General features: G+C 37.0%; 1 protein-coding gene across 15 annotated transcripts in view; it reads right to left on the reverse strand.

The window, feature by feature from the left end:
* MAST2 (microtubule associated serine/threonine kinase 2) overlaps nucleotides 1-27,604 on the reverse strand; it is a 208,781-nt gene that overhangs the window by 102,779 nt on the left and 78,398 nt on the right. For 12 of the 15 annotated variants that reach the window (XM_025420237.3, XM_049094435.1, XM_049094434.1 and 9 more), the window contains one exon: nucleotides 17,180-17,211. In XM_025420237.3, coding sequence (XP_025276022.3) covers nucleotides 17,180-17,211 — 32 coding nt within the window. Of the gene's footprint in view, nucleotides 1-11,554; nucleotides 11,590-17,179; nucleotides 17,212-26,344; nucleotides 26,448-27,604 lie in introns of those variants that run through there. The other 3 variants (XM_049094436.1, XM_049094439.1, XM_025420248.3) reach the window with 3 other exon arrangements.

A 27,604-nucleotide genomic window follows, 5' to 3' on the forward strand; every position in this document is an offset into this window, starting at 1 on the left:
ACCCCACATTAAGTGTAGAGATTATGTAAATAAATAAACTCTTAAAAATAAAAAAGTAAATAAAATGCTTACTTAGTAACAATTTTACTTTTAAAATTTGAATCTTCTAGGTAAATGTAATTTTATTTAAAAATATAGATATCCAGGACTTATTCCTGACTCACTAATTTTTTTTCCTTGAGATCCTTAGTATATATAGCCTTGGGATATACATTATGCTGTAAGATTATTATGTGCTATATACCAAGATATTTTCCTCTGCAAAAATTATGTATATTCATATTTTATACATCAGCTATAATATTCACGGTCTTCTTTGACAAGAACTACTCTTAGAGATACTCTGCTAAAACATTTTTGAATTGGCTTTAATATTCTTGTTTTGTATGCTATAGAAACAACTTAATTCCCTGGTTAGTTGAATTATTCTTGTTATGAACTCTCATTAGAACTTTCACATTTAAAAATCAACAGTAATTAACTGACCACAGCTATTTTAAGTCTTTGTCACCTACAGAAAGATTTTGTTTTACACAGATGCTAGTGTGAATGTTCTATAATCAACTAGAAGCTAGAGTCTGTGTTTTTAACAAAGGAGTGTCTCAGAGCCCCCTGGAAAAGGACTGTAACAGGTATCTCAAACTACTGACACTTCAAAGACTGGACTCTTAAGGACAGACTTCCTAAGCCATTGCTCGGACAATTGGACAACTTCCAGACCATTCCAGTGGACTGAGTCAGAATTTCCAGAACACTTTTTAGTTGAGAAGCAGACCATTAAATTAGATCCAGTGAAACAAGAATCAATTATATAGGCCTAAATGAACTGATGAGAGATTATAATAGTTATTTGTTTGAAATATTGTCTTAATATCTGTTTTCTAGATAGAAAAGGAAGCCTGCTCTCTTCCTTCTAAGCTACTTAAACCCTAATAAATTTAGGAATCTTTGCTTTTGTAAAATGCAACATTCCTGAATCATATCTGATTTTCAAAGACTCTCCCCAGTGAGATTTGTTTTTTTTTTTTTTTTAAGTTTTTATTTATTTATGATAGTCACACAGAGAGAGAGAGAGAGGCAGAGACATAGGCAGAGAGAGAAGCAGGCTCCATGCACCGGGAGCCCGACGTGGGATTCGACCCCGGGTCTCCAGGATCCTGCCCTGGGCCAAAGGCAGGCGCCAAACCGCTGCGCCACCCAGGGATCCCCCCAGTGAGATTTGAATCTTGCTGAATTTTCTTATTGAATGCCCTTAAAATATTGTTTTAAAAAGGCTATACAACAAAGGATTTGCGAAAGAAAGAAAGAAAGAAAGAAAGAAAGAAAGAAAGAAAGAAAGAAAGAAAGAGAAAGAAAGAAAGAAGAAAGAAAGAAAGAAAGGAAAAGGAAAAGGAAAAGGAAAAGGAAAAGGAAAAGGAAAAGGAAAAGGAAAAGGAAAAGGAAAAGGAAAAGGAAAAGGAAAGAATTTGCCTGAAATGTCATATTTGAAACAATGTTAACTTATTTAAGCCACTTTTAAGAAACTACAGCTGACTTTATGGTCAGTACTTACTTTCCCTCCCAGGGAAAATTGCCCTGGTACCTAGCTTTCAGGGCTCAGCCTTCTAGATGGTTAAGGACAGTCACTTCCCAGAAGGTCCAGGACCCTTAAGACATTTGGGGGATCTTGAGAAAAGAATTTGCCCAAATGAATCAGTACTGCAGATGAAATATGATAAAGTGCTTCTTAACTGTGGCTTTCTAGCCTCAAAATACAAATAAGAGAGGCTTTTAAAAGTTCAATCTGAGATTCTTTATAAAATTTCCAGCAAATTAAAAAGGTCTATATGGAAAATTAACTTTATTGCTACCCCGATGTAAATAAGCAAACCAAACTTAGTAAGAGCAACTTTGTTTTGTGATTAAGAATAATAAGGAGGGGGCAGCCCAGGTGGCTCAGGGGTTTAGTGCCGCCTTCAGCCCAGGGCGTGATCCTGGAGACCCGGGATCAAGTCCCACATTGAGCTCCATGCATAGAACCTGCTTCTCCCTCTGCATGTGTCTCTGCCTTTCTCTCTCTCTCTCTTTCTCTCTCTGTCTTTCATGAATAAATAAAATCTTTTTAAAATTTTTTAAACAGGGCACATGATATGATGAGCCCTCGGTATTGTTCAGAGAACACATTATTTTGATTTTAATAATATTTAATAATATTAATATTTTATTGCCTTTGAGCTATTTACAACTCTGTATATATAACTGTAATTGATACAGTTTGTCTACAGATATTATAAATAAATTCTGTAGAGTTTAGGTTCAATTGACTTCTCGCCAAAGAAAAATCCAGTTTTGTGACCATTTACAAATACATTTCAACATTTAACACATTTATTCTTTTAATCAATAGTGTGTTCACACATTTTTTTGTAACATGTTTTATTTTACAGCTTGTTAGCATTATGTAAAACTCCAACTTTGTATCTCCATTTGTATTTTTGTTCCAGGCTATACAAATGTTAAGAACAGGCCTAAGTGATTGCCTGCTATGTGTTAAACTCTATACTAGTCCCAGGGCCGTACAACATGGTCCTGACCTCATGGAGCTTACCATCTGCCATGGACCAAACAATGTCCCCACTAACCCCAAAGTCATATGTTGAAGTCCTTACCCAATGTGACTGTATTTGGAGATAGGTCTTTAGGAAGTAATTAAGGGTAAGTGAGATCATAAGTGTAGGGCCCGAATCTCAAAGGACTGGTGGCCTTATAAGAGGAAAAAAAATCTTTCTCATATACACATCCCTTATCTCTCTTCTTCGGACTCCTTCCCAAAAGGTCATGTGAGCACAAAGCAAGAAGGTGGTGTCTACAAGCCAGAAAGAGAGTCCCCTCCAGAAAATGATACTGCTGGCACCGAGATCATGGACATTTGGCCTCCAGAACCATGAATATACATCTCTGTTATAGAAGTCACAAAACCTGTGGTATTTTGTCATGGCAGCCCAAGCAGACTAATAGATCATACAATGGAAGAAGACATACAAATAATTCTTTATTTACAACTGCTGTAAAAAGCTATGAAAGAGAAGTACAGGGTTTAATGAAAGTACATTCTGGGAATCCAACTGAGTCTAGGAACAGCAAGGTATGGATGAGGTCAGAAAAGTCTTTCATAAGAAAGTGAGATATAAGCTGACACTTGACAGAATATAGGAACTAGCAAGGAAAAGATGAGGGGAAAAACATTCCAGGTACAGGGAACACATTGTGCAAAATATGGAGACAAACACAGGAATCAGATTGTGTAGATTAGTTTCATGTGCCATGTCAAGACTTAAGAGTAATAAAAAGTTCACATAAACATCTAATAATCAAATCTGCACTTTAAAAAGCTTTTTCTGGCTATTGTGTGATAGATGGGTAACAGACTGGGGCTAAGCAATGCTACACACGAAACACCAGTTAGGAAGTTACAGCAACAACAGAGGCAAGAAATTACAATGGCTTAGACTATGCGGACATACGAGGGATAGTAGAAAGAAGTAGAGGAAATTAAGAGATATTTGAGAGGAATAGAAAGGAATTGCAGGTATAAGCAAGAAGAAGGTAATAAGAAAAACAGTTTTCTATCACAAAGTGGCACCATTTAGTAGTAAGGTAGAGAATATGAGAGGAGTAGGTTTCTGAGGAAGACAATGACTTCAGTTTTATAAATGCTAAAGTTGAGATGTTTCTGAAATATCCAAGTAGATTATAGTGAATTGATAGCTGTGAGGTCTAGAGATATATAAATGTGAGGAGAATTAGCATAACAGCAATTCTAAAAATAATAGTAACAAAATGGGCTCTCATAGATTTTCAGTTTTCAAGTCCTATGTCCACATACCCATGGCTCACTGACAAAATATATCCATTTTTTCACACAATGGCTCCCACTAGGAAATTAGTGGTAATTATCATTCCATCCCTGCCAACCTCTGCCAATCCCACTGCAGATAGAGAACTTATGTCAAATAATTTCCTACCTAAGCCCAATTTTTAAAAAAGATGACACACTATTAAGTGTAGCACAGGGCTATTACTCTGGCCTTCAGAGTCCTTAAAACTACCTGATTTTCAAAGTCCATAGAGAAACTATAGCCCTATTATCAGGCACCACTGATACCCCACAAAGTGTTTACTATGTGTAGCAGGTGGTATCTCTTTTTAGCACATTCTCCAGAAGCATTCATCCAGGCAAATACCATCAAGTTGCATCAGAATAGGAAAGTACATGACACTGTTCCACATGTCAGGTTCACATGAGAAAAGTTAGACACATCATATCCTTGAGCCCCAAGAACTCCTCTCTGCCCACTGTCTATCATTGCATTTACTTACACCTGGTATTTACTTTCATCCAATATCTGATGTCTAAGTCCACTGCCCAAGTGACTAAGCCAACAATGCAGAAGGATAACTATTCCCAAGGACTCTAAGAATAAAAGTCACTAATAGCAACATACACACACACCATGACAGGTGCTTCAGCTACCTCTTCATTCCTATAGTCCGTTCTTCACCTCTACTGGACTGCTCACAGCCTCAAAGAAATAAAGCAATGACATTCCAAGAAATATGAAGATAATTACCTTAAGTTGTAGTGAATAGCAAAAAAGATTAACTTTCTACTAGAGACATAAACACTAGAATATCTAGTAACTAGAGACATAAACACTATTTTTTTAAGATTTTATTTATTTATTCATGAGAGACACAAAGAGAAAGAGGCAGAGACATATGGAGAGGGAGAAACAGACTCCCTGCAGGGAGTCTGATGCAGGACTTGATCCCAGAACCCTGGAATCACGCCCTGAGCCGAAGGCAAACGCTCAACCACTGATCCACCCACGCGTCCCAGACATAAACACTATTTATATTGAACTCCTAAGGTACTGGTGCTGGAATTCACAAACAAAAAAAGCAATCCTATTTGAAAGGAATTGCCAAAGGAGGCCTGCCTAATAAAGCTGGGCAAGGGAAGCAATTCAAAGCTGACCCAATTGAGAAAAAGCAAAATACAATACTCCCATAGCTTAGAAAACAAATACAAATAGCTTTAGAATTTAATTTTCTCTCAATTCTTTTTCCAGAGATATATACACTTTTAGCAAAATTACCAACTTCTCTAGGTCTGATATTCTACACTATATTTTTTAACACATTGAAAAATATTCAGATGGATTTAAATATCATATAGCTTTCTAAAAATGAAAATAATTTTATTTCAGAAAGCTATATCTAATATAAATTGTATGAACCTGGCCAAAAGAACTTATATAACCAACTTGCCCCAATAAGGCCCTTATCCTGGCAGTCGGGATTTTTTTCATTCCCTATATTGGAATTTAGTTGTTCTCTTCCCTTATGTGACCAAAGCTAATCATGAATATCCTGTGGCTTTTCTAAGGTGCACTTTTCCTTTAGCTTGGTTTAGCATCTTACTAATGTGAAACGAAACAAAACAAAACAAACCTACAGGCCTGAAATGGTGTTATTTTTTAGGCCAAGTCACCAAACCAAAGCTTATTAATACCTCACCTAACTGAACTTACAACCTCTCCAAGAAACATAGTCTTAACAGGTCAAGAATTCTTAGATCAGCATCAATAAGGGTAATCTGTCACATGGGCCCTCCTGTCCCTCAAAGGAAGAGGAAGAAATCCTCCTACTAAAAAAACCTTTTCCTCCCAGATGTAGGTGACCTCACCTGAAATAACCCTTTTTTCTGTTTATGACTTCCTTATCCTGCCTTTAAAAACTCCCCCCCCCTTTTTTTTTAATTTTTATTTATTTATGATAGTCACAGAGAGAGAGAGAGAGAGAGAGAGAGAGGCAGAGACACAGGCAGAGGGAGAAGCAGGCTCCATGCACCGGGAGCCCGACGTGGGATTCGATCCCGGGTCTCCAGGATCGCGCCCTGGGCCAAAGGCAGGCGCCAAACCGCTGCGCCACCCAAGGATCCCAACTTTTCCCCTTTTTGTAGCCCATTGGAATTCTCCTCTACTTATTAGGTGGGATGCTACCTGACTCATGAGTCATTTAATAAAGCTGACTGCATCTTCAAATCTATTAGGAAGAATTTTCTTTAACACTAATTTGTTTTTCTGAAGAATTTACGGCATCTAACAGGTAATTATGGCCTTCTAATAATAAAAACAATAAACTACTGAGTTTTTTGCAAGTTTACTAATAACAGGCATTGCACTAACTTCTTTAACAAACAGCTGAGGGCTTCATTGCAGGCACTATGCCACTCGGTTTACATGCATAATCTTTTACAAATATACTGAGGTAACCAAGGCTACTGGGGACAAATTGTCAATGCTCCTAAGGCCAGTATTTCCATAAGTACCTAGATATGTGTCCTCCATTTTTGCCTAATCAAGGACATTCCAGCAATCATTCCATCCTCTCTCACATTAACTTTCCATTCTCTACTGGATAATTTCATTGACATAAAAACATAATGTAGTATCTCTCATCTACATTTTAAAAAGAGAGGGGAAAAACTCCATGACCTTTTCCAGGTATCACCTGATTTCTATGATCCTCTTTCAGCAAATATTACTCACTACCCCTCCCCAAAATACCAGAAAAGGAACAAGAATAATTCAGTGAAATTCTATATACTCTTCACTTACATTTGCTTTTTTCTTTCCCTTCTCTTCCTCTCTCTCTGTGCACTGGCACACACAGGCGCGCGCGCGCGCGCGCGCGCGCGCACACACACACGCAATTACTTTTTGTTAATTAGCTGAATCATTTGCAAGTCATTTGTAAGCACCTTAACACCTCCTCCCTCAAATACTTCCACAAGTAATCCTTGCCTACAACAAGGGAGAGCTGCCACACAACTGTCACACTAGAAAGTTTAACACCGACTCAATAATATTAACAAATAAAAGTCCATATTCAAGTATCCTCAATCGTCCCAATAATGTCCTTCAACTATTTTTTTTAATTCAGGATCCACCCAAGAACTAAGCATTACATTTATTCACCAAGTCTCCTTCATCTCTAGTAATCTAGAACACATTCGTAAGTCTTTCTTTTTTTTTAACCTTTTACAACTTCAACATTTTTAAAGAGTCTAGGCCAGTAGTTTCTGCAGATTGCCCCCTCAGTTTGGATTTCTCTGACTGCTTCCTCCTATATTACATTGAGGTTAAACATTTTGTTTTCAGATTTATTTATTCATTTGACAGAGAGCACAAGTGGAAGGAAAAGGCAGAGGGAAAGGGAGAAGCAGACTCCCCACTGAGCAGGGAGCCCAACGGGGGAGGGGGTTGGGGGGTGGGGGGACTGGATCCCAGAACCCTGAGATCACAACCTGAGACACTTAACCATCTGAGCCATCCAGGTGCCAAGGTTAAACATTTTTAATCCAAACATTACATAGGTAATACTGTCTCCCATTCTCTCTTGAACCCATTTGAATCAAGTTCTATACCCACTTCCCATCAATATGGCTCACTGAGGTCACCAATAGGCAATTCCCTATTACTAAATCCAAAGGTCAGTTCTTAAGTGTTCATCTTACATAACCTGTCAGCAGGTTTTGGCATGCTTTCTTCTTGTGGTTTTGGAAACACCACTCTCAGGCTGGTTTTCCTCCACCCTCACTGGCTACTCCTTTTCAGTTTTCTTTATGGATGGACTCTCCTTACTTCCTAACCAGTACACACTCAAGGACCCCAAGGCTCATTCCTTCTATCTTTTTCTAAACTCATTCACTCACTAGGTCAATGCTGCTCAAAACAGCTGTGGTGAAGGAGCGGGTGAAAATTTTAATCCATCACAAACCACTGCAAGATACAATAAATATAAAATAACAGAAAACTGATCAAATGCTTGAAGGTTACAATGTCAGTTGCTAAATTTCTGTACGTAACTCATGGCAAACTGGTAACAGTTTGATAACCACCAGTCTGTTGATCCACAGTTGAGTAGCGTATTTTAGTAGTTTATTTCATCTAATCTCATAACTTGGAGTATCATTATATGTTGTCAATCTCCAAAAATATATCTCCAGATCAGATTTCACCCTTGATCCCCCAGTTCATATATACAATTGTCTTTTCAACACTCCTTCTTGGCTGTCAAACAAGCACCAAAGTCCTGATTCCTCCAACAACTCCCACTCCTGCCCCTCCCAAGAACAAAAACAGAAAACAACCCTGTTCCATTCACATATTCTCCATCTTGCTCAATAATTGGCAACCATATTCATCGAGCTATTTAGTCCTAAAATCTTGCAGTAACCACCAATTCCTTGCTTTCTTTCATTACCAAAATTAACTATCAAGAAATATTTTCTGGGCAACCCGGGTGGCTCAGCGGTTTAGCACCGCCTTGGGGACCTGGGATCCTGGGAACCTGGGATCGAGTCCCACGTCAGGCTCCCTGCATGGGGCCTCCTCCCTCTGCCTGTGTCTCTGCCTCTTTCTCTATGTCTCTCATGAATAAATAAATAAAATCTTAAAAAAAAAAAAATATTTTCAGCTTTCAAAATATTTCCAGAACCCACCCTTTCTTTTTATTTTTTAAGATTTTATTTATTTATTCATGAGAAACAGAGAGAGGCAGAGACAAAGGCAGAGGGAGAAACAGGCTCCCAATAGGGAGCCTGATGCAGGACTCAATCCCAGGACCCCAGGATCACAATCTGAGCCAAAGACAGACACCCAACCATTGAGCCACCCAGGCCCCCCTGGAACCCAGCCATTTCTTACCACCATCTTGACCACTTTGACTGATTTTTGTAATGGTTTCCTTGCATACTTCCCTGCTTTCACTCCTGCTCTCCCTAAACTCTGAGCAAGAAGAGACTGTTAAAACCTAAGACAACTATACAAGAGAGAAAGAAAAGTTGTTTCAACAAATGGAGCTAGGACAACAGCTATCCATATTCAGAAGAATGAAATCAAATTCTTACTTTTTACATGAAAAATTAACTAATAATAATTGGGCTTGGGCTCCTCAGGCTCCCTGCTCCTCAGGGAGTTTGCTTCTTCCTCTCCCTGTGCCCCTCCCCCGCTCATGTTCTCTTTCTCACTGGCTCACTCTCTCTGTCAAATAAATAAATAAAATCTTTTTAAAAAACGAAATAACCAGTCCAAGCTGGTTACCTTACCCTAAGACTCTGGCTTAGGTTTTCCCCTTGCTCCTTTCTGCCTCCTGACAAAAGCTGGTGCTTTTTTCATGTAGCCTGTACGACATGGCATGCTCCTTTCTCTTGGGGAAATTTTAAGTAATAAATTTTTCTATCAATAGCATTAGTCTCTGTGTCATTTCTTAGTTATCTTTATGTATTAAGGCCCAAGAACAAATTAGAGCTTGAATTAGGCAATGGTTTCTTAGATATACCAAAAGCACAACCAAAGGAAAAGCAGATAAACTGGACTTCATCAAAATTACAAACTTTTGTGCTTCAGAGGTCACTATCAAGAAAGTGAAACAATCAGCCACAGAATGGAAGAAAATACTTGCAAATCATCTATCTGATAAGGATTTAGTATACAGAGTATATAAATTACTCTTAAAATTTAACAATAAAAAGGCAAATAACTCAAATACAAAATGGGCAAAGGACCTGAATAAACATTTCTCCAAAGAACATAAGCAAATAGCCAACAAGTACATGGAAAGATACTCTATAGGGTACCTGGGTGGCTCACTCAGTTGGTTAAGCTTCAACTCTTAATATTAGCTCAGGTAATTATCTCAGGGTCGTGAGATCAAGCCCTGCATCGGGCTTTACACTCAGCAGGAGTCTGTTTGAAATTCTCTCTTTTTCTCTCTCTCACTCCCCCTCTGCCCCTCCCTCTTCTCATGCATGCGCTCCCTCTCTCAAATAAATAAATCTTCAAAAAGAAAGAAAGAAAGAAAGAAAGAAAGAAAGAAAGAAAGAAAGAAAGAAAGAAAGAAGAAAGAAAGAAAGAAAGAAAAAGATACTCTACACCATTAGCCATTATGGAAAAGCAAATCAAAACCACAATGAGAAACAAATTCAGCAAAGTTGAATTGGATATAAAACCAACACACGAAAATCAGTTGCATTTCTATACATTAACAATGAATAATCCAAAAATGAATTTAAGGGTCGCCTGGGTGGCTCAGCAGTTGAGTGTCTGCCTTCGGCCCAGGGTGTGATCCTGGGGTCCCAGAATCCAGATCCACATTGGGCTTCCTGCTTCATTGAAGCCTGCTTCTCTCTCTGCCTACATCTCTGTCTCTCTTTCTCTGTGTCTCTCATGAATAAATCTAAAACCTTTTTTAAAAATGAATTTAAAAAAAAAAATTAAAAATAAATAAATAAAAATGAATTTAAGAAATAAGTCCATTTATAATATCACAAAAAATAAAAATTTAGGAATAAATTCAACTAAAGAGGTAAAAGACCTGTACACTGAAAACTATGAAACATTTCTCAAAGAAATTGAAAAGGACTTAAATAAATATCCTATGGTCACACATCGGAAGACTTAAAACTAATCAATCTGATAATATTACCCAAATTGATCTATAGATTCAGTACAATCCCTATCAAAATCCCAAAGGCATTTTTGCAGAAATACAAAAACTCATCTACCATTCATATGAAATCACAAGAAACTCTAAATAATCAAAATAATCTTGAAGAACAGTTAGTTCTTTGATACCAAACTTCATAATCCAAAACTTACTACAAAGCTACAGTAATCAAAACAGTGTGGTAATAGTATAAGGACAGACATTTAGACCAACGGAATGAATAGAGTCCCAAAATAAATGTTCATACATATGGTCAAATATTTTTGACAAAGGTGCCAAGACTATCCAGTGGGGAAAGACAGTCTTTTTAACAAATGATTCTGGGGAAACTAGATACTCATATGCAAAAGAATGAGTTAGACACTTCCCTTACACCATAAACAAAAATTAACTCAAAATGGATCAAAGACCTAAACGTAAGAGCTAAAACTATAAAATTCTTAGAAGAAATACCTGGAGATACCTTTTTGACACTGGATCTGGCAATGATTTCTTGGATATGATACCAAAATCATAGGCAACAAAAGAAAAAATATATCAGCTGAACTTCATGAAAATTAACATCTTCTGTATATCAAGGACACGATCAAGGGAATGAAAATGCAACCAAAAGAATGAAAGAAATATATGCAAATCATTTATCTGATAAGAGTTTAATATTCAGAATATGTAAAGAACTCCTAAAACTAAACAATAAAAATTTACAACCCAATTCAAAAATGGGCAAAGAAACTGATTTCACCAAAGGTTTACAAATAACCAATAAGAACATGAAAAGATGCTCAACATCACTAGTAATTAGGAAAACGCAAATTAAAACCACAATGACATATCACTTCACACTTATTAAGATGACATTATTTTAAAAATGAAAAATAACAAGTGCTGGCTAGGATGTGGAGAAATTGTAACTGTCATGAATTGTTGGTTGGAATATAAAATGGTGCAGCTGCTGTAGAAGCAGTATGGTCGTTCCTCAGAAAGTTACACACAGAATTACCATATGATCCAGAGACTCCTCTTCTTGGTATCTACCTGAAATAAGTGAAAGCAGGGACTCAAACAGATACTTGTACACCCATGTTCATAGCAGCATTATTCACAATAGCCAAAAAGTGGAAGCAATTCAAATGTTCATCAACAGATAATGGATAAACAAAATGTGATACATACACACATACAATGTAATATTATTTAACCTTGAAAAGGAATAAAGTATAACACAAACTAAAATATAGATGAATCTCTAAAGAATTATATTAACCAAAGGAAGCCAGGCACAAGAGGCCACATATTAAATAATTCCACTTATATAGAATGTTCAGAATACACAAATCTATTAAGACAGAAAGTAAATTAGTTGGTTACCAGGGACTAGAGGGAGTGTAGGATGTAGAAGGAAGGAGGCTTTTTCTGGGTAATGAAGATGTTTTGAATTAAGAGAGCAGTAATTCCTGTAAAACTTTGTGCATACAGTAAAAACCAATGAACTGTATACTCTTAAATGGTAATTATATGATTTGTGGATTATATCTCAATAAAGCAAATTGCCCTTTTCAAAAAAAAAAAAAAACCAGCAAAACAAAAAACTAAGACAGATCACATCTTTCTCTGCTTTAAAACTACCCACTGACTTTCTGTCTCAATCAATGTAAAATACAAAGTCTTTTCTCTGTAGCCTACAGTGTACTACAAAATCCAGCCTGTGCTTCATATTCTCCAATACCCCCCCCATCCTCAACTAATCCCAACATCACTGTTCACTCATCAACAGGCACCCTAGCCTCCTTGCTGTCCTTCAACATGCCAAGCATGTTGCTACCTCAGAACCTTGGCACATAGTATATCTTCTACATAAAATGCTCTTATTCAATATATATCAATATCATTCATTCCAGACCCTTATTGTTGTCTGCTCAAGTGTCACTTAATGAAAATATTCCTAGACAACACAATTTAAAATTTCAACCCCCGCTCCACAAAAACATATACCCTCATATCTCTTATCAAGCTTTTTCTTCGCAGCACTCAATACCCTATGACACATGATATATGTTTCTGTGTCTGTCTCTCTTGAATAAAGCTCCATAAGAGTAGAAACTGCTTAAATACTACTTTATCTCCAGTATCTAGAATAGTGCCTGCATATAACAAGAACTTATTAAATATATGATAGATGGATGAATTTAAACAAATGAAAAAATGAATAGAGGCAAAAAGACAAAGAGAAATACAGTAACTCATTTTACAAAGAAAACATCTAGGGGCAACCCAGGTGGCTCAGTGGTTTAGTGCTGCCTTCAGCCCAGGGTGTGATCCTGGAGACCTCGGATCAAGTCCCACGTCGGGCTCCCTGCATGGAGTCTGCTTCTCCCTCTGCCTGTGTCTGTGCCTCTCTCTCTCTCTCTCTCATGAATAAATAAACAAAATCTTTAAAAAAGAAAAAAGAAAAAAAATCTAGTAAAGAATATTCGCAAGACTCAAGCCCAAGTCTGCCTGACTCTCAAATCCAAGCTCTTCATTTCTGTGGTATACTTTACTTCCCAATTTGGAGATTTGGGAGGGATTACTTGTAAAGTGAAAGAGTGTGTATTGTAGAAAGCCAAGATATCACATCTAAAAATCCATTTTTTAAAAAAATCTATTTTTTTAGTTTCCATCCATTTTAATGCAAGTATCATGTTACATGGAAAAGCATATCAATTAATAGCCTTCAAAATTACTGAACTTCACTTATTTTATATTGCTCGACTACTTTCAAAATTATGCTTATTAAATGAACCTGACTCTCCCTCAAAAGACATGACATGACACCAAACTAGGTGCAACCCCCAAATTCCTCTGCACCCATAAAATATAGTATAGAGAATACGTCAAAGGAAATGAGCCTTTATGCCTGGAATAGGCGTAGAGTAGCATCTGCTCCTGGAAGAGTCATTCTGAGACAGACACAAACAGGGACAGAAGTACAACACCTCCTTCTTCTTCCAACCAAGACTCAGAAGACAATTATAATTACTTTTTTAAAGTAACCTCCATGCCCAACGTGGGGCTCCAATTCATGACCCTGAGATCAAGAGTTGCATGCTCTATGGACTGAGCTAGCCAGGCGTCTCATGACAAGTTTTTATAAACTTTTTAAACTTCCAGACCATGGGTCACGTGGGTAGCTCAGTTGGTTAAACATCTGACTCCTGGTGGCAGCTCAGGTCATGACCTCAGGGTCACGGGATCAGCCCAAATCTGGCTCCTCAGGCTTCAGCTCTGTGCTGAAGTACAGAATCTGCCAGATTCTTTCCCCCTCAACTCTTCCTCTACTCCTCCCCCAACTCGCCCATCCACAAGCTCGCTCTCTCTCTCTCTCTCAAATAAATTAATTAAATCTTAAAAAAAAAAAAACAAAAAAAAAACTTCCAGACTAGTCTACAAGGACCAGAAACAATGCGGCAAATGTCTAAGTTACTTTGTATTAAGATCAGTTTCTCCACATCTACTACAAACTTTTAAGTATTAATTAAACTTATTCTAACATTTTATGTTGTATGGTTTTTACTTTTCTGGCTTCTTTACTCCAAATGCTAAGCCATACTTTGCTTGCTACTTCATACTTCCTATAAATACTTGCCTAGTTCTCTGCAGAAGAGATACCATGGAGCTGCAGTTATTTGGGGAGATAACTAAACAAGGAGATGAGGTAAGCCCATTCCCTTGTTTTGTGAGACAATTCAGGCCTAGAAATGATAATTCCTATGGAAATCACACATAACTTATTAGTGGCATAACCTAGATTAGTATCCAGGATTCCCAGCTTCCTTCCAGAATAAAACTTTTCTACTCCTCCAATATTAAAGATAAAAAAACTACTGTTTGCACTGAGGTACTTCTGGCTTACTTAACGATAAATCCTCAAAATAAGAAGGATGTGTCTGATTCCTACAGCCTCCAAACTTAGATCAGTGCCCAACACACAATAGATATTAGTGTGCATTTATTGAATGATCAATTGTTTAAATGTAGTTATTTTATTAAAAAGTATTTATTTCTTTAAAAAAAAGGTATTTATTTCTGATTCTAACTAATTAAATATTTTAAGAAAGTTACAGTAAGCCTAACTTTAGATATCACTAAAATGACCAAGATATTCCTAAGGTTAAAACTAAAATGACCCCAAAATTCCTTCAATTTCAAATAATAATCATTTTCCCAGGATATCCTTCCCTCTCCTCAGCAAACCCCATTCACTGAAAGCACATAACTCCTAGAAGAAGCTATCCACCCGCCTTAGGCCTTAATTCATTTCACCTAATCTTAAGCAAAAAGCAAATCTCAGAGAACTTTCAAATAAGAGGAAACAGAAAAATAAATGCCAGAAATAATAGAATAGTGACCAAGTACAGGGGTGCCTGGCCAACTCAGTCTGTAAAGCACATGACACTTGATCTCAGGGTTATGAGTTTGAGGCCCAAATTGGATGTAGAGATTACTTAAAAATAAAATCTTAAGAAAAAAAAAACAATATTTGCTGAAAATGATGCTGAAAAGCCACTTCTCTTCAGTTATGTGCGCATACTTAGTAGATCATTCCAACAAGAGTCCTGGTAGCACCTTTGCCCAGTGTTTAGAAGACTCAGGACACTTGAGAACCTAGAATTGAGATCCACTGCTAGAACTAAACTAAATTTTTTTAAAAGATTTATTTATTTATTTATTTGAAAGGTAGAGAGAGGGAGAGAGACAAAGAGAGAGAGAGCATTGGGGGGAAAGAATCTCAAGCAGACTCCCCTCTGAGCACAGAACCCATTGAGGGGCTCCATCTCATGACCTTGAGATCATGACCTGAACTGAAATCAAGAGTCAAATGCTTAACTGACTGAGCCACTCAGGTGCTCCTAGAACTAAATTTAAATAAAGAAATGTGGCTCTTAGACAATAAAATGTACCCAAAGTTAATCCAATACGTTTACAAGAATTCTAAAACTAATACACCTCAGAAAATTTTAAGAAATGAAGCACTTCACATATATTAAGTGATTCTTCTAGTAGCTATAAAAAAAAAAAAAAAAAAGGAAAAGGAAAAACAAGGCAGCCTGGGTGGCTCAGCAGTTTAGCGTCACCTTCAGCCCAGACCTGATCCTGGAGACGCAGGATCAAGTCCCACATCCGGGTCCCTGCATGGCGCCTGCTTCTTTCTCTGCCTGTGTCTCTGCCTCTCTCTCTCTCTCTCTCTCTCTGTGTCTCTCATGAATAAATAAATAAAATCTAAAAAAATTTAAAAATAAAGAAAAACAGATACTATGATCTTCAATTTATATTGAAGAAACCTTAAATTAAGGTTTAAGGAGATGAAGTGATTTGTCTCCATTTACAAAGCTAATTAAGTGACAATGCCAAATGAACCCTAGGGGTTTTGTGACTCATAACTTGAGTCTCTTTTTATCAAATCACAATGAGCTTTCACAAAGCAGCCAAAGGGGCTTTATAAAAATCTCAGGGCAGCCTGGGTGGCTCAGCAGTTTTGCACCACCTTCAGCCCAAGGCGTGGAGACCCAGGATCGAGTCCCGCGTCAGGTTCCCTGCATGGAGCCTGCTTCCCCCTTTGCCTGTGTCTCTCTGCCTCTCTCTGTGTGTCTCTCATGAATGAATGAATGAATGAATGAATGAATGAATGAATGAATAATCTCAGAGTACATCTAATTACTAAGGTATTTTTATAAAACAAAATCCTAAAATGGCAGTAACATAATTACCTTGTATTTCATACACTTACAAAAAACACATAAGATGTATATATAAAGTATACTTAATAAATATGAACACCATGTATTCTCCTCCTTATAAGCTTCTGTAAGGAAAAGTTTCAAAGCCATTGTTACTATTTCCTTAGTGTTTCCCAAATTTGGCTTCTTAGCAAAATCATGGTAGGTGTGGATGCAGGTACATAAAAATACAGGTTTCTTGGGCCCCAATATGGAGATTCTGATTCAAATGAGTTCAAAATCTGTTCAGAATTTTAACAAGCATTCTAGATGATTCTGACTAGCCAAATTTGCAGTACTGCCCCAAAAGAAATCTTAAAGAGAAAAAGCAGGCCATGAAAATAAAAGAATCTAAGTACAGGGACAAAGATCATTCACTAATTTCCCTGGCCAGAAAGCCAGAATAAAACAGATGAAAGAAAGTCTTATTCTTACCCTGAATCCAAACTTAGTTACTGCCCTTGCCCCAAAACTGTCAGAAAAGTTTGACTCTACCTACTACTATGTTATGGGACAGATAGAGATGCTAAGAGTTTCAACTTGAACATTCCCAAAAAGCTTAAGTATGTTTTAAAAAACAACACTTGGTAAATCCCAAAAAATGCAAGTATAAAACTGCGATGGGTACTTAACTAGCAGCTTTTCCTCAAATGCTAGGCAAAAACTGACACAGATAAAAGGATTAAGGGTGAGAAAGGATGGGGGAAAGGAGAGGATCTGATCTCAAGAGAAACTGGCTGGCTCACCAGGTTCCCTGCCCAAATAAGAGGAGAATGAATGGAATTCCTCCAAATAACACTGACAACATTCCCCAGGAGGGATTTCTAAGCTGCTATTCATAATCATAATCATAATCATCATCAACTTACAAGCTGCCTCTTCTTGGAAGGCTCAACTCCTTCTGAAAAACAAAGCACAAAACACAAGTTAGACAGAAATAAGGACACAACGAAGTCCTACAGGTCTCCATTAAAGGTCTTACAGCATTATCTTAACAATAGTAAAAACTAAGTATTTCCAAAAAATAACCTCCTCCCTTATCTTTTAAATTCAGTGAAATAAAGAGCAGTTGGGTTAACTATCACTCTTTATTCCTCCTTCCCAAAAGGACTGTCTCACAGAATACTTGCAGCTTTTTCCCCACTAGATGGAACCATCTCACCAGTGGAGATTATTTCAAATATCCAGTGGGCTAGCCATTTTATTTGATGAATTATAAAGGATTCACCTATCATCAAGAGTAAGGGATATGAAAGGAACGACATGAATTTTTCGTTAATCGGGAAGCATCTTAGACGAAGTAGTATAGAAAATAATACAACAAAGAGATAACTATACACACCACGGGTGTGAGAAGAGTTGGACCTCTGTGACTTGCTTTCAAAATTTATCAAGTCCCACCTCCCACAAGTTCCCATTTACCTATTATAAATATTTTTATCTTTGTCATATGTCTTTATATTTTCTTACATATAATCATAATTATTAGCATTGTTCCATATGTTATTAAGTAATTTATTTCAAATATTGTATGTATCATCTGCTGACTTCAACATTATAACTGAAAGATTCACTCATGTGGATATTTTCCATTTCATTCATTAGCCTATAAATTTGTCACTTATTTATAATATTTATTTATCTATTCTCCAGGAGATAGAAAGTTAATTTTCTTTGCATGTTTTTCTTCTCCATCAAAACAATGCTCTTATAAAAAGTTTGTAAAGTATACGTTTAGATTTGACCTCCCTATCCAACACATCCCAGACCAGTCTCCCAAGCTCCTGATACTTATAACCAATTTGCCTACTCAACATCTCAAACCCAACATGTCCCAAACTGAGCTCATTCTTTCTATCAAAATTGATTCCAACCACAGCCTTTCCCCATCTCAGATGATGGTATTTCTATTCTTCTGGTTATTTAAACCAAAACCCTAGACATCTGGACTCTTCTGTTTTTCACATACACTATATTCCATCAGGAATTCTTTTTTATTTTATAATTTTTATTTCTATCATTAAAATTTCATAATTATAAAGAATTTTGACACAATTTATCATTCTTCCCTTTTCCCTCTCATTTTATTTTTTTAATCTTTATTTAAACTCTAGTTAGTAGGGCAGCCCTGGTGGCACAGTGGTTTGGCACTGCCTGCAGCCCGGGGTGTGATCCTGGAGACCCGGAATGGGGTCCCACCTTGGGATCCCTGCATGGGGCCTACTTCTCCCTCTGCCTGTCTCTCTCTCTCTCTGTCTCTCTGTCTCTCTCTCTCTGTCTGTCTTTCATGAATAAAATCTTATATAAATAAATAATAGAAAATTAATTAATTAATTAATTCTAGTTAGTTGGGACGCCTGGGTGGCTCAGCAGTTGGGCATCTGCCCTCGGCTTAGGGCACGATCCTGGAGTCCCGGGACCGAGTCCCACATCAGATTCCCTACATGGAGCCTGCTTCTCCCTCTGCCTATGTTTCTGCCTCTCTCTCTCTCTCTCTCTCTGTGTCTCTCATGAATAAATAAAATCTTTTTTAAAATTTAAAAATAAAAATTAAATAAATAAATTCTAGTTAACATACAGTGCAATACTGGTTTCAGGAATAGAATTTCAGTGATTCATTATTTACATACAACACCCAGAGCTCAGCATAAAAAGTGCTTTCCCTTAATACCCATCACCCTTCTAATCCATCTCCCACTCACCTCCCTTCATCAACTCTCAGTTTATTCTCTACTGTTAAAGAGTCTTTTATCATGGGATGCCTGGGTGGCTCAGCAGTTGAGCCTCTGCCTTTGGCTCAGGGTGTGATCCCAGGATTGAGTCCCGCATCAGGCTCTCTATACAGGGAGCCTGCTTCACCCTCTACCTATGTCTCTGCCTCTGTGTGTGTATGTCTTTCATGAATAAATAAATAAAATCTTTAAGAAAACAAACAAAATTTGTTAATATACCTGTAACTTAAAATAAATATACTAAACTAAAAATAATATACCTGTAACTTATTTTTACATATGAAGGGAGACAGGAATCCTATTATATTTTTTTTCTATACATATGATCGATTATCCCAGATCATTTGTTAAATGATGTGCAATTTCAGTGCAATATTAAGTTTCCATGAAGGTAGGTAGGGGTATCTCTCTTGACTATATTCAGTTCCACTGTACTTGTCAGCTCTTGTGCCAATACCACACTGTTTAACTGGTATAGCTTGACAAATCTTGATATTTATAAAACAAGTCCATTCACATTGTAATTACTCTTGAAAATTATGGAAGCTAATCTTGGGGCTTTACTCTTCCATATAAATTTTAGAATCAACTTGTTGATAAAAATTTTGACACTGCACTCGATCTAGAGTTGATCTGGGGATAACTAACATATTTACAACACAGACAACTACTATCAAGAACATGGCACACCTGTCCATTTATTCAGGTCTTCTTTAGTATGTTTTAATAAATTCTGATAATTTTTCAAATAAAAATTATACAAATATTTTTGTTATATTTATTTCTAGTACCTTATATTTTCTTGTTGCCATTATAACATTTTTTAAAATCACATATACCAAGAGTTGTATTTCATTATACCAGTAACATCATTTGTCCCCCAATATAGTATGAAAATTTTCAGACAAAGAAAACAAAAGGTTTAAAAACCTGTCCAGCAAAACCTGAATTGTATATACCTACAATGCAGACTGTTCAATTGTTAACATTTTGTAATACAGGCGTGCCTTGTCTTATTGTACTTATTTTATTGCTCTTCACAGATACTGTCTTTTTTTTTTTTTTTAAACATATTGATGGTCTGTGGCGATCCTACAGCAAGTGTGTCAGCACCACTTTCCAACAGCATTTGCTCATTCCATGTGTCTCTGTCACATTTGGTGATTCTCACAAAATTTCAAACTTTTACATTATTATTATATTTGCTATGGTGATCTGGGATCAGGGATCTTTGATGTTACTATTGTAATTCTTTTGGGGTGCTACAAACCTTGCCCATACAAGATGGCAAACGTTTTATTTAAATTCAATTTGTCAACATACACTGTAACAACACCCAGTGCTCATCACATTATGTGCCCTCCTTAATGCCCATCACCCAGTTACTCCACCCCTCCCCACAGCTTCCCTTCTGCAAACCCTTTACTTGTTTCCCAGACTCAGGAGTCTCTCATGGTTTGTCTTCCTCTCTAATTTTTCTCACTCAGTTTCTCCCCTTCCCTTATGATCCCTTTCACCATTTCTTACATTCCACATTATGAGTGAAACCATATGATAATTCTTTCTCCGACTGACATACTTCACTTAGCATAATACTCTCCAGTTCCATTCACAGCGATGTAAATGGTAGTTATTCATCCTTTCTGATGGCTGAGTAATATTGCATTCTCCCCACCCAAATTTTATATATGTGTGTGTGTGTGTATCTCACATCTTCTATATGCATTCACAAAATGGCAAATTTAATTGATAAATGTGTGTGTTTTAACTGACTAGCCATTCCCATCTCTCCCCCTCTCCTTTGGTCTCCCTACAATATTGAAATTAAGGCAGTAAATAACCCCACAATGTCCTTTGTGTGTTCAATCATGAACACTTGTGATTCATGGGGGTAGGTCAAAACATCAACATGAACAAGAGTTTGAAAGAAGCGGATTCCAACCCTCAAGGGTGACTTTGAGAAATTTAAGACTTCAGTGGAAGAAGTAACTTTGCAGATGGGGTGTAAATAGCAAGAGAACTAGAACACAAGTGGAGTTTGAAGGTGTGACTGAATTACTATAATCTCATGATAACACTTGAATGGGTGAGGAGTTACTTCTTATGGATGAACAAAGACAATGGTTTCTTGGGATGGAATCTATTCCTGGTGAGGATGCTATGAAGAATGTTGAAACAATAAAGGATTTAAAATATCATATAAACTTAGTTGATAAAGCAGTAGCAGAGTTTGAGAGGACTGATTCCAATTTTGAAAGAGGTTCTGTGGGTAAAATACTATCAAACCACATGTCACGATACAGAGAAATTATTCATGAAAGGAAGAGAGTAAATTAATGTGGCAACTTCACTGTTGTCTTTTTTAAGAAACTGCCACAATCATCCCAGCCTTCAGCAACCACCACCCTGATCAGTCAGCAGCCATCAACATCGATGTAAGACCTTCCACCAGTAAAAAGATTATGACTCACTGAAAGCCCAGATGGTGGCTAATATTTTTTAGCAATAAGTATTTTTTAATTAAGATATGTAGTTTTTTTTTTAGACAGAATGCTATTGCTCACTTAACAGGCTACAGTTTAAACATAACTTTTACATGCATTAGAAAACCAAAAAATCCATTTGATTTGCTTTATTGCGATAGTTAATTGAACTCACAATATCTCCAAGGAATGCACATATTTGCTTTATCATATATTTAGCCACCTATCCCTTTCTAAAAACAAAATGCATCTCAAAGTAGACTACAGATATCGGTAGATACTTAAACATGTATATCATTACCCAAAATTCAGCATTTATTTACAATGCTTTCATGCTGGATATATATTTTTTTCAAGGTAAATTTACAAACACTGAAATGTACAGTATTATATATGCCAGATGATAAGTTTAATAAATGCAAAAACTCAGGTAACCCAAATCCCTACCAATATATAGAACATATTCATCAATCCAAAGAGTTCATCATATCCTTTTTTGGTAAATTCCCAACAAATCACTACTCCCTCACCCAAGCAAATACTATTTCCATTTTTCTACCATGGGTTAGTTTTGCCTGCTCCCAAACTTCATATGAATGGAATAAGTATGAATGCTTGTATATAAAACTTCTTTCACTCAGCACAATGTTTTAGAAATTCATCCAGGGGCATCTGGGTGGCTCAGTGGTTGAGTGTCTGCCTTTGGCTCAGGTCATGATCCTAGAGTCCTAGGATCGAGTCCCACATCAGGCTCCTCATGAGGAGCCTGCTTCTCCCTCTGCCTATGTCTCTGCCTCTTCCTCTATGTCTCTCATGAATAAATAAATAATATCTTAAAAAAAAAAAGAAATTCATCCATATGTTGCATGTAACAGTAGTAAAATCTAATCATATTAGTATACCACAGTTTATTTATCTTTTCTCCTATTAACGGACATTTGGATTATTTCCAGTTTTGAACTACTAACATTCCTAGACAAGTCTTTTAATAGGCCTATGTTTCATCTGTCTTGGGTAAAATACCTAAGAGTGTAGGATTAGTGGGTTATAGGATTGGTATATATTTAGTTTTATAAAAAACTACCAGATCTTTTTCTGAAGTGATTATATCAAATTACACTCCCAATGACAATGTATGAGAATTTCAATTGTTCCACATTCTAGCTAATATAGTAATAATTATTACTAATAATATCAGAATCACTCTACACCCACCCCAAGAACTCCAACTGCTCTATGTTCAAACCAATATGTGTCATCAGTAATCTAAATTTTGGCTTAGAGTGTGCAGTTGTATCTCACTGCAGTTTTAATTTGCATTTTCAAAATAACTAATGATTTTAAGCATCTTTTCATTTGCTTATTAGCCATCAGTACATCAGTACTTTTATGAATTATCTTAAAATATTTTGTCCCTTTTATAATCAGCCTATTTGTCTTTTTATTATTCAGTTTTAAGAATTCTTCATATATTCTAAACACAAGTCCTTTGTTAGATATGTTTGATGAATATTTTCTCTCAGTCTGTGGCTTGCCTAACTAAAGTTAGTAGTGGTGTCTTTTGATAAGCAAAAGTTTTAAATGCTGATGAAAGTCAATTAGTCAATATTTCTTTTATGGTTAATGCTTTCAGTATCTTGCCTAAGAAACCTCTGTCCATGCCAAGGGGACAAAATTATTTTCCTATATTTTATTTCTAATTGCTTTATGGCTTTTAGCCTTAACATTTAGGTCCATTTTGAATTAATTTGGGGGTAATATGAGATAGGTTTAGGTTATCTTTTTCCATAGAGATATCCACTTATTCCAGCACCGTTTATGGAAAATACCATCTTTTCACCAACAAATTGCTTAGGCACCTTTGTTAAAAACTGAATTAAAATAGAATGGGCTATTTTGGGACTCCATACTTTCTTACTTTCTTCATTCTGCAGCTTTATATTAACAAGTATTTAAGTCAGATCATGTAGTCCTTTAACTTTGCTCTTCTTCTTCAAGAATGCTTTGGACATTCTAGACTCTGCATTTGCATATAAATGTTGCATATAAATTATTAATTTGTACAAAAATGTCTGCTGGGATTACAGACCAATTTGGAAAGAACTGAGATCTTAACATTAAGTCTTCCAACCCATGAACACAGTATTTCTCCAATTATTTAGATCTACTTTAATTATTCTAAGCAATGTTTCATAATTTTCAGCAAAAAGACCTTCTTTTGCTAAACTTATCCCTTAAGTAGATATTTTTGAAATAAAATTATTTCATTTTCCAATTGCTTGCTTCTAGTATAGGAATGCAATACGTTTTTATATACTGACCATGTCTTATAACTTTGCCAAATTCATTATTAGCTATAATGACTGTTTTTGTAGACTCCTTAGGATTTTTATGTATAAACAATCATTTTCTCAGGTAGCCTGGGTGAGTTAGGTGGGTTAGGTGGGTTAGGTGTCTGACTCTTGGTTTCAGCTCAGACCCTGATATAGGGTCCTGAGATTGAGCCCTGCATTGGGCTCCTCGCTCAGCAGGGAGTCTGTTTCCTCTCTCCTTTCCCTCTGCCTCTACCCCTACCCCCACAAACACTATCTCTTTCTCTCTCTCTCTCTGAAATAAATAAATCTTTAAAAATATTAAAGATTTTGCCTCTTTCCACTTTCTAGAATCGTCTGGTAGACATCCTTGCCATGTTTCTCATCTGATCATAGGGAGAAAGAGTTCAATATTTTACCACTAAATATGATGTTGGCTGTAGGTTTTTCATAGAATACTTTTATCAAATTGACAGTTTCCTGCTATTCCTAATATATTTAGGAGTTTTTATCATGAATGGATATTGATTTTATCAAATATTTTCTCAGCATATACTGAAATGATCATAGGGGTTTTTTTTTCCTGCTAATGTGGTAAATTACAGTGATGGATTTTCTTTTGAAAAGAAAGAGATTTTAGGGCAGCCCCGGTGGCCCAGCGGTTTAGCGCCGCCTTCAGCCCAGGGTGTGATCCTGGGGACCAGAGATCGAGTCCCATATCGGGCTCCCTGTATGGAGCCTGCTTCTCCCTCTGCCTTTGTCTCTGCCTCTCTCGCTCTCTCTCTGTGTCTGCCAGGAATAAATAAATAAAATCTTAAAAAATATATTTTTTATTTATTTTAGAGAGAGTGAGCATACACATGAGCAAGCATGGAGAGGGGCAGAAGGAGAGGGAAAGCAGACTCCCTACTGAGCAGGGAGCCCAATTCAGGGCTCGATCTCAGGACCCTGAGATCATAACCTCAGCTAAAGGTAAACACTTAACAGACTGAGCTACCCAGGCTCCACACAGTGACTGATTTTCTAATAGAGTACTTCCTCAACTTACTATGGGGTTATGTCCCAATAAACCCATTGTAAGCTGAAAATATTGTTAAGTCAAAACTGCACTTAAAGGATGCCTGGGTGGTTCAGTGAGTATCTGTCTTTGGCTCAGGTCATGATCCTGGTCAGGTCAGGGTCCTGATCAGGTCAGGGTCCTGGGATCAAGTACCACATCAGGCTCCCCACAGGGAGCCTGCTTCTCCCTCTGCCTCTGTCTCTGCCTCTCTCTCTGTGTCTCTCATGAATAATTAAATAAAATGTTTTTAAAAAAGCTTTTTAAACATCACAGCTTACCCTAGCCTACCTTAAGTGTGCTCAAAACACTTACATTAAGCCTACAGGTGGGCAAAATGATCTAACATAAAGTCTATTTTATAATAAAGTATGACTATTTTAATATAATGTATTAAATACTGTACTGAAGGGATCCCTGGGTGGCGTAGCAGTTTAGCGCCTGCCTTTGGCCCAGGGCGCAATCCTGGAGACCGGGATCGAATCCCACGTCAGGCTCCTTGCATGGAGCCTGCTTCTCCCTCTGCCTATGTCTCTGCCTCTCTCTCTCTCTCTCTCTCTCTCTCTGTGACTATCATAAATAAATAAATAAAATTTTTAAAAAATACTGTACTGAAAGTGAAAAAGAGAATGGATGTATATGTACAGGGTGGCTAGTAAGTATATCAATCATGTGGCTGACTGGAGAGTATCATACTACATTCTAACTAGCCCAGGAAAATATCAAGTTCCAAAATTCAACATACAGTTTCTACCAAATGTATATCATTTTCACACCATCATAAAGTTGAAACATTATAGTCAAACTATAATAAGTTGGACACCATCTTTATTAAACTAATCTTACATTTCTGTGTATAACCCAACTTTGTTAGGCTATCTTTGCTGATATTTTATTAAAGATTTTTGCACCTATATTCATAAGGGATCTGGTCTCCAGATTTTATTATAATGCTTTTGTCTGATTTTAGAATCACAATTACATTAGCCTCCTAAAACTGGCTAGGAAGTGTTCCTGCCTCTATTTCCTGAGAGAGTTTGTGTAAGATTGGCATTATTTCTTCCTTAATTATTATACAGTTTTCATTAATAAAATCATCTAGATCTGGAGGCTTTTATTAAGGATTTTGCCTCTGTGGTAAGTAAGTAAGATTGGCCTACATATTTTCTCTTCTCGAACTGTCCTTGTCAATTTGGGCATCCTAATCCTCATAAAATGTGGTAGGGGAATGTGTCCTTTTTTTCTTTATTCTGAAACAATCTATATATAACTTGGTAACACCAATCTTTGAACCTATATGACAGTCCTGGCTTCTTGAACAGTTTAAATAGGAAACACGAGGTAAATATTTGTATATTTGGGGGCAATAATAAAATTGCATATATGCCCCTCTCTGAATCCCTTTTAGACAAGGAAATGCATCCATGAAGATCCATCTCTTCTTCCTTACCCTCTCCTTGCACCTCCACAAAAGCCTGCATTTCCAAGATGGATGCCCAGGGCTCCAGATGAGTACATTCTATGCCAAGCACTCTGGTACCATAAAGACAGCCCTAAGACAAAGTGGAACAAAAAAGTGCTCTCCAATCAGATAAAAGCAGTCCAAGGAACAATGATTTCCCAATCCTCCCTTTCCCAGAGAACATTCATAACAAATTAAGGAGGAAAACTGCACAGTCTAGAAGTCTGGCTGAGGCAAGAGCACTCTCATTTAAAGAGATAACATAAATTTATCACTTCATCTTAGGAAGTAGGATGGTAATATCTGGCAATACCTTATAACATCAGATGAAGTCCATCCCATTCAGCCTTCTCTGATTTACTGGTTATCTCTTGACTCTCCATATTCTCCATGATCTTCTAATTAGCATTCTGAACACATCTAGTCAATCCCACCTTTTAACAAAATTTTCCCCTTAATTACTACATATCCCTCTTCAACCTCTGCCTTATCAAGTCTTTTTCCCTTCACAACCACATTTCTTTCTTTTTCTTTCTTTCTTTTTTTAAATAGACTCCACACCCAGCATGCAACCCAACATAGGGCTTCAACTCATGACCCTGAGATCAAGAGTCTGAAGCTTAGGGGTGCCTAGGTGGTGCAGTCAGTTTAGCATTGGACTCTTGGTTTTGGCTTGGGTTATGATCTCCAGGTAGTAGGATCGAGCCCTGCATCAGGCTCTGCGCTGAGCACAGAGTCTGCTTGGGACTCTCTCTCCCTTTGCCTCTACCTGCCCCACACCCTACTCACTCTCATTCTCTCACTAAAAATAAATAAATATATCTTTTTTGGGGAAAAAAAAAAGAGTGGGAAGCTTAACTGACTGAACCACTGGTGGTTTTTATAATCACAACCACACTTCTTGAATTAGTGTGGTTGAATCACTGTCTCCAATTTTTCACTTCCTATTTGCTGTTCAACATACTGCAAATATCCCTGGACTTCACCACTCCGTTTAAACCATTCTTGCCAGGTTATCAATGGTCTCCATGTAAAACACCTCCACTGCATCCAGTCTACCATTTCTTTTTCTGACCTGAGTGCTCAGCAGCATTTGTCAGTATTATTCACTCTTCTATCTTAAAATAATTTTCTTTCCTCAAAACCATATGCTCCTGTTTTAGCTTTTATTTCTGAAAACACTACATCTTTGCAGGCTTATCCTTCATCATCTGAGACCCTTAAACGTTGATTGTCCTTAAAGTTCTG

The sequence above is a fragment of the Canis lupus genome, chromosome 15 (genome assembly GCF_003254725.2).
Source record: "Canis lupus dingo isolate Sandy chromosome 15, ASM325472v2, whole genome shotgun sequence".
Taxonomy (NCBI): domain Eukaryota; kingdom Metazoa; phylum Chordata; class Mammalia; order Carnivora; family Canidae; genus Canis; species Canis lupus.